The 9,074-nt window shown below is 38.7% G+C and overlaps 1 protein-coding gene across 1 annotated transcript in view; it reads right to left on the minus strand.

The window, feature by feature from the left end:
• Positions 1 to 9,074, minus strand: part of LOC102845032 (pre-mRNA 3' end processing protein WDR33-like) — a 111,041-nt gene that overhangs the window by 9,549 nt on the left and 92,418 nt on the right. Inside the window, exons 16-17 of the mRNA XM_006902809.1 lie at positions 7,706 to 7,814; positions 3 to 82 (exon numbers count right to left, since the gene is read on the minus strand). Coding sequence (XP_006902871.1) covers positions 3 to 82; positions 7,706 to 7,814 — 189 coding nt within the window. The remainder of the gene's footprint in view (positions 1 to 2; positions 83 to 7,705; positions 7,815 to 9,074) is intronic.

Raw genomic sequence — 9,074 nt, forward strand, 5'->3', positions numbered from 1 at the left:
CCATGGTCCGAGCCACTGGACTGGTCATGCCGCCTCTCGGACATAGGGCCCAAATGATGATTCGGAGGGCCCCGGTTGTCACCTAATAAGAGAAAACAAAGCTGTCTGTTACAATGTCTTCCAGTACTCCAAACAAGTGTGACCTGCAGCAGCTATAGAATATCCCTCACTGGTACCAGGAGCAAATTTAAACAAATGAAATGGAGAAAACAGGAGCTTTGGGTACAGATTTCAGTATATTATCATTAGCTAAGTAGCTAAACTTAATGAATTCTCTTTGTTTGAAGATCAAACCATTTGGAGTAAAGAAAACGAAGCTCAAAGACTAGTCCAGCCAAGACTACCCACATCACAGAGCTGCCCAAAGAAATCTAATTAATTCCTTTAAAAAAAAAAGTAAATAGTATTTCATTTTATTGGATTCAAGTTGTTTTTTTTTTTAAAAAATAATTTTAATGAGCATTTACAGAGATTTTGGATTTCCATTCATTCAGGATTCAAGTTTTTTAATACTATTTTTTAATTGTGATTTTTAACAAAAGTTTACAGGAAAGTTAAGATTTTCACAAGCAACAAATGCTGGCGAGATTGTGGAGAAAGTGGAACTCTTATTCACTGTTGGTGGAAATGTAAAATGGTGCAACCACTGTGGAAAGCGGTATGGTGCTTCTCAAAAAGCTGCAAATAGAAATACCATTTGACCCAGCAATTCCACTACTCAGAATATACCCCAAAGAGACCATAACTGCCACCCAAGCAGATATATGTACACCCATGTTTATCGCGGTTTTGTTCACAATAGCAAGGAGTTGGAAACAACCTAAGTGCCCATCAACAAACGAATGCATAGAGAAGTTGTGGTATATCCACACAATGGAATACTATGCTGCATTGAAAAACAAGGCACTCATGCAATATTATTCAGAACGGGTGACCCTGGAGAACATTATGCTGAGTGAAATATCTCAGTCATAAAAGGACAAATACTACATGCTGCCACTGTTGTAAAACAAGACTGACACTGCGGTTAGGGGGAGACTGAGAATGATGGGTTTAATAATGTATACTGCATTGAATCAGATGAGGGAGAAAACTGTTTTAAAAGGGATATGTGATTAGGTATTTTTGTCATGATGAGAGTCCAGAGCGAAGGCTGCATAGTGAAGTGGACCTGGAGGGAGGGATTGTAAACAATGAAAGAATTTTTCTTTTACTTTTCCAAGAGGGGAGTGTACTGGGGGAGAGAGAGGGTTGGGAGGGGAGAAAAATGCAACAATGAATGAATGGAAATTAAAAAAAAGAAAAATAAAAGAAAGAAAAGTTAGATTTTCATTTACTGTTGTACAGTTTTTACCCCTTCTTCCCCCCTTCCTCCAGTACAATTTTTTGTGAGATTTTTTCTTTTTTTAATTTTTATTATACCACAGTTAACTCCTGTGCCAGTCAATTTTCTTGACAATGAGACAGCCAGCATTTAAATACCTTAGTGCCATTGTTACCCCATTCACAACACAAACCAAGCACAAGGCCTAGGTTGAGCTGTATATGGGATCTTTCACTCTGCCTCCTCTTTCTATACAGTCAGTGCAAGAACACAGCCTGTGGTAAACACAAGGAGGCCATGGGTTTTTTAAAAAAATACTCATTCTGGTGAGCTCTGGTGGCCTAGTGGCAGGAAACTGCACTGCAATCCCAGAGGTGTGCGGTTCAAATCCACCAGATGCTCTGCTGAAGAAGGAGGAACACTCGCCTCCTCTACCAGTCAGATCCAATTTGATGGTACACTCATTCATTCATTCATGAATCAAATTAATTAATTCATTCATTCATTGTTAACCTAATTAATTCTTAATATATACAGTAATACTCACCTAGCTGCTATAGAGATTAATTTAAAAAATATGAGAAAGTCTCATGTGATCTGATCTCTGACAAAGTTCTCTTCCCTATTCAAGCTCCAAGGCAAGAGATAGCAGAAAAGGAAAGGTACAGAGAGGCTGGAAGCCAAGCACCTCTACCCGTGAAAGGCTTGCAATATCCACTCATCAGGGTGGCCAGAATTAGTGCCACTCCCATGTTGATCTTCTAATTCACCCAATCTGATAAATTAATTCACTCTCTGAACTGCAGCAAAGATAGATGGATCTGCAGTATTGGCATTCACTGCTTGGTAACCAAATAACCTTCCTAACTTTAGTCTCAAGGTTGACATAATAATCTTCCTTGTCCCTTTCTATGCATATTTAACATCTATAATATTATTGCTATTCTTTGCATATAGCATTGGAAACCCACTAAAGGTCTTTTTAAAAAAGGAATCTCTGGTGGCTTAGTGGTAAGGAGCTGTGCTACCAACTCAAAGGCACACAGTTTAAATTACCAACTGCTTCACAGGAGAAAGATATATAATACCCTCCCACACAATGAACTGAAAACCTTCTGGAGGCTAAGCCACAAGGTGATTCCAACATAACAACAACAGCCACTAAATGCAGTGGTTAACTAAGTTATGAACTCTGAAGAGATTATTTTCCTGAATACAGAACTACTGTAGCTACTGGATGGATGATCATTTTCTGTAAATATTCAATTTAAATAAAACCACTTTTAATTTACTTTTTTGAGTGAAAGTTTACAAATCATTTCAGTTTTACATTTGATCAAACAGACATATTATGTTTCATAAAATTATTTTTAAAGAGTAGACAGCACTGCTTCTAAACATAAAATAAAACCCGACTGTTAAATGTAATTCCTGTACTTTTCTCAGGTCATGCTTTTTAGTCTTCCCCCCCCCCCCCCCCCGCCAATAAAGCCTTTCTTGTATTAGATGGTGGTGATTCCTACTCTCCTAACCTATTTTAATGCTCAGTCGAGTGCATTACTCTTGGCTACTTTAATATCTCCTTATAATTTAGTAAGTATAAAAAGTTAGACAACCTCAGTATAGAAATGCGCAAGTGTGCTCCCCTGACACTTTTCCTATTTCTTGTTTCTCTTACTTATTCCACTAACCAGTTCTCTCCATAAGCTTCCCCTTCATTTAAACAGTTCGCAAATAATCCAGATTCACCTCCACCATACAGACAGGCGCCTCACTTCCAAATGTGCCCTTCATGCTTTTGGTTCCTTTTCGGCCTTCAGCTGGTAGAGAACCTGGTGTGCCTTCAGACAAAGCAGACTTATGACCAGAAGAGAGTCAATATAGTCCACTTAACTGCTATTACTTCCAATTATTTAAAAGGATCCTGCTTTTCCAAGGAAATAAACCCATTATTACAAGTTAGAAGTGGCCTGTCTCCTAGTGATAAGGTATTGATAAGACATTGGTTAATCTAGTATGAGAGATAGGCAGGACCATTTTCCCACTTCTACTCTCTTCCCTTGGTTCCTGGGTAGATAAACAGAAGGATATGAAACGGGGAAGCACAAGAAGAGTGAAAGAGGTGGAAGTAGTCACACTGGTGGAGTAAAAGAGAAACAGGCTCAGTGTCTGGATGGTTTAATAAGCAAAGACTGCCTTCTGACCATCTTCCTCCTGAATGTTCCTGTTATCTCATGCAACAAAATATGGAAAATCTCTTTATTGCTCCTCTTCTCATATATATTGTTGTTAGAATGTCATCTAGTTTACTACTCCTCCATGGTCCTTTTTGAATATTGCCATATCCTCAAGCCCATTGTGGTAGTTACCATGTCAATTCATTTCCTTGAGGGTCTTCCTCTCCTTCTCTGACCTTTCCCACCATACTCTCTTTTCCAAGGACTGGACCCTCCTGAAAATATACCACGTATGTGAGATGAAGTTTTACTATCATTGCTCTGTTACACTTCCTCCAAGATAGCCTTGTTCTTTTGGCAACCCATAGGATATTCAGTACTCTTCTCCAGCACAACTGAAAGGTATCATTTCTTCTGTCATCCTTATTCACTGTCTAACTCTCAGATGTATGTCGTTGTTGTTAAGTGCCGTCAAGTCGCAGGTGACTCATAGCGACCCCATGAACGAAAGTCCTCAACATTTGTTGTCTTTTATCCTCTTTCCAAGTTCATAGGGTTTCCCAAAGCAAGCTAAGTGGATGCCACTCATGCTTCCAAGCTTGTTTTACCGCCATGGGTAACCAACCATTAACGCATTTGACACATCAGCGTCGCAGTGTTCGGCCTCACAGCAACCACAAGTTACCACTGACACACCAGAGCTATATGACCTAGAGGAATGTTTGAACAAAAACAATGAAAGACAGGCCCGAGGGCCATGGACTAAAAAGTCACCCACCTTTCGCTTGGTAGCATCACTTTCTGTCTACTCAGATGTATAGCAAACAATTAAAAGTACCATGGCATGAATCAGGCACACCTTAAGTCCTAAACAGATTTCCTTGCTCTTTAGGATTTTAAAGATATCCTTGACAGAGGATTTCTCCAATGCAATGTGTCTTTTGATTTCTTGACTGCTGGTACCATGCATGTTAACTGTAGATCCACATAAAATTAAAATGTTGATAACTTCAACTTTTCTCCATCCATTATGATGTCCCTATTGGTCCAGTGGTGACGATCTTTTGGTTCCCTTGATCTTGAGATGTAATCTATATTGAAGGTTGTGGAGTCTTTGATCTCAGTAAAGTGCTTTAAGTCTTCACACTCTGTAAACAAGGTTGTGCCAACTGCCCATCTCAGGTTGCTGTTTGCCTCCACTTCTGATGTCACACATTCTTCACATTGTCGAGCTTCTGGAATTATTTCCTCAGCATATTCAATAGGTGTGAAGAAAGGATACACACTGTTCCTGATACTGATCCCAGGAAATGATCCCTTGTTTGGACAACTGCTTTGTGGTCTACATACAGGTTTCGCATAAGCAAGATTAAGTATTCTGGGATTCCCATTCTTCTCAATGTTAATCATAAATTGTTATAATCTACACAGATGTCTACATTTGACAAAACCATAGCAAACAACCCTCTGGTATTCTCTGCTTTCAGTCAAACTCTATCAGATATCAGCAATGACATCTCCCCTTCCAAGGCTTCTTTGAACCCAGTTTGAATTTCTGGAAATTCTCTGTGGATGTACTATCACATTGTTTTTTAATAATCTTCAATAATAGTTTATTTGCACATTATATTAATGATATCTAACATCTATTAATACATATAAACTCAAGACTGGGTTTTAAATTCACAAAGTTTTAGGATAATAAACAATGATAAGAGTATTTCTTAATTTGAAGAACTTAAAATGTATCATACTTTGGACATGTTACAAGGTGGACTCAGTCCTAGGAGAGAGATGTTGGGTGAGAGTGGAGGGACAGCGCAGGAGAGAAAGACCCTCAATGAGATCAATTGAGTCAATAATTGGGTTAATGAGGATAGGTGTGTCAGAGACAGTAAGATTGGCAAGGGATAAAGCAGGGTTTAGGGCTGTTGTACATAGAATCAGTATGAGTCACAGTCAACTCGATGGCACATAACAACAAACAACAACAATATGTATCATAAGGACCTTTGGTGGCCTCGTGGTAAGGAGCTACGCTGCTAATCTGAAGGCATGCAGTTTGAATCCACCAGCTGCTCTGCAGGAGAAAAAGAGGCAATCAACTCCTATGTATTTCTGATTTACTGCCTCTGAAAACCCAGTGGAGGGCAGCTATAGGTCAGGTCCAACTCAACAGTACATTAACAACAACATATATCACAGGACATCAGTGGGTTGAAGTGGAATCTACAGAATATCCAATTTATGTCACCCCTATGAAAATGTGTATAGACTTATCTCCTACTTTGCCCTCCATTCACACTCTTCCAACAGTCTTTAAAATGATACAACAACTCACATCACTCTATCATGGTGCAAGTATGTAAAAGTCTATCACATCAGAGGTGCAAGTGACCTTAGTTCCCTGTGTTTCATGCTCAAGCCCTGTGTTTGTTTCATGCTCAAGTATTGAGAATAACTCAACTTCCAGACAGTACCATATATAAATACTACAAATTCTCATCTCTGCTTTTAATATTATAAACTACCTGTGGCATGAACCAACTCATAGCTCATAGCTAACTCTTCTGCAGGTTTTCAGAGACTGTAAATCACACAGGAGGTGCTTTCCCTCTTTCTCCTGTAGAACTGCTGGTAGATGCCATAAATAGAAGTATTGCCTTTGGGGTAACAGTACAACTCCCTACACACTAGGATACCAGAGCTCCCCTAAATGTATGTGAATGACTTGATACCTCAATTCCTTTCTTCTTTTTGAGTGGAACTTCTAAGAATTTAATATATGACTCTAGAGCAGTAGAGATATTTTTGTTATGTACCATCACCATAGCTGCCTTCAACGTAAAGCAACCCTACGCACAACAGCTCTGAATCCTACTCTGTCCTGAGCCTATTTCACTATCTCTGACACACCCACATCCATTACCCTAGTCACTGTGTCAATCTACCTAATCTGGAGTTTTCCTCTCCTGCCTTCTAAGCATAATGTCCTTCTCCAAGGACTGATCCATCCTGGCAACATGCCCAAAGCAAGAAAGACAGAGCTTCAAAATCCTTGCCTCTACGTAGCAACTTGGTTTCATCCTCTCCACGAAAGACCTGTTTGTTCTCTTAGCAGTCCACAATGTGTTCAATATTCTCCAGCAACAAAATTCAAAGGCATAGATTCTTCTTCTGTCATTCTTAGTCACTCTCCAGTTCCCGGATGCCTAACAAGTAATTGTGAAGACCTTGGCCTGGTACAGGTGCAACTTAGTCTCTAGACCAACATCATTGTTCTTGAGCACTCTGGAAAGGTCCCTGAAGGCAGATTTTCTTAATATAAATTCATCTGTTGATTTCCTGACCAAGGGTGCCAAAAATGTTGATTGTGCAACCAAGCAAACTAAAACTTTTAACAATTTTAAGCTCTTGTCCATCTGTCACGATGCTGGCCCAATGGTGATAATCTCTGTTTTCTTCAGGTTGAGCTTTATTCCATAATGAAGACTACAGTCCTTCTTTCAGCAAACGCTTCAGGTTCTCCTCAGTTCTAGAAAGCAAGGTTGTGTCATCTGCCTAATGGAGATTATTGATTAAGCCTTCTTCCTATCCTGATGCCACATTCCTCCTCACAAGATCCAGCCTCCTGAATGATCTGTTCTACATAAAGATTGAAAAAATATGGAGACAGTATGCATCATTGACTGCATTCCTTTACTGATTTTGAACCACATTCCATGAGCACGATCAAGTGTTCTGGGATTCTCATTCTTCTCAAGGTTAGTCACAATTTGTCATGACCCACACAGTCCCTTTGCCTAGTCAAAAAACAAAGTAGACATTCCTCTGGCACTCTCTGCTTTTGGTCAAGATCTTCTGACATGGGCCAAGATGTCCCTAGTGTCACAGCCTCTTCTAAACCCAGCTTGTATTTCTGATAGTTCTCTGATATTTAAAATATAGTTAAACTCTGAAAATGCAATTAAGGGGTTAAATCTTTAAATGTCTTCAGGAGGATAAGATACATGCATCTATACTCAATGAACAAAACAATCATGTTTAGTCCAACAGACTGGGCACCCAAAGCCTACAGCACAAGCACTGATGCTAAGAGCTGTTTCACAACTAAATTCCCCAGACAAATCTCCCCCATTCAGCATTTCTGGCTAACTGAAGAAAATATACTCTTAACAAACTATGCAGCCAAGCAGATATTTACCTTTATTCGGGCCAGGTCCTTGTCCAGGGTTAAGAGAGGGGATGCGACCTTGTGCTCCCTGCTGCCCTAGGCCTGGTATCAGAGGTGGGGGGCCTGTGTTTTGTCCTTCCTGAAAAGATGTTTGTAAAATATGAGTACTGTGAAATCACAAAATTGTGCTTCATGAAAGCAATTTTATTATTATAAAGTGACAAGATTAAAAAACCAAGTATGTACCTAGAACTTCGGCAGACAGTATTTCATTAACTATTAACATTGTCTTTAAACCTGATGGAAGGAAACCCTTCTACTTAAAAGTATAGAAATTCAATGTGCTCAGAGTTCCACTCTTTTCTATGTTAGTATAATTGTTACCACCTCCACAGTCAAATGCCTTTGTATGACCTATAATTGGGTATTGGTTTTTGCTTTATGTCAAGATGTGCCATAAATGGAAATCTAGGTTCTCTATAAACATTAGTTAAAATTTCAATTAAAATTAAATTTTTTTTAAAAGTTCATTTGATTGAGAAGTTGAGGATAAATAAGAATATACATACTTAAGTTGCTAACTTCAAAAAGTATTTTAAGCACAAAATGTTTTGCCATACTTTCATATTATTCTTATAAGAACTGACTTATATAACAAATGTCTTAAATTTATTTAAACAAATAAATATGTAATAATTGCTAAAAGATATATCATTAGCAATTATATCTCTCCTTCCAAGGCCTCTTCTGAGGCCCATTTAAAAGGAAATACTTGTATATCTTAAGCTTTTTAACATTTTATTGAAAGCTAGAGCTTTCTTAGGGTGTTTGTTAAGAACCTCAATCCCAAATCAGGAACCATAACAAAGTACCATTGTTATGACACTGCACACAGGAGGAATTTCTGACAGGAATTAAGACCTAAAATCTATCAGAAAAGGTAAAATCTGTTGTCACATTCACAACTCATGATTAGAGAAAATGATCGGTCTTCAGCATAGGTTGCAGCAGAGGGCTGAAAACAGAAGTATGCGAAGAGGAGAGAAAAGTATGTTCTAATGAGCAATATGTTCATACAGAGTAGGTTTCACTTCTTAACTCTTGTTTTCTAATTTTCACTTTCCAAAGTGTTCTAGTTGCTTCTAAGAGATCTTGCTTGATTCATTAGGTTCTTGCAGCATGTTGTATACCAAATCTGCAGTTCTTAATTTTATTGTTCTAAGATCTAGCTTCTTCCAGTCAGTTGGTCAAGTGGTCGTTCTCCAGATTTCTTGGCACAATTTGGTGAGCACATCCATGGCAGCATCTGTTAACTGAAATATGTCAATTGGTATACCATCTATTCCTGGAGCCTTATTTTTTTGCCATATCCTTCAAAGCAGCCTGAACTACTTCTTTC

This window comes from Elephantulus edwardii, unplaced genomic scaffold (genome assembly GCF_000299155.1).
Source record: "Elephantulus edwardii isolate Elephantulus edwardi_28Jun2011 unplaced genomic scaffold, EleEdw1.0 scaffold00453, whole genome shotgun sequence".
Taxonomy (NCBI): domain Eukaryota; kingdom Metazoa; phylum Chordata; class Mammalia; order Macroscelidea; family Macroscelididae; genus Elephantulus; species Elephantulus edwardii.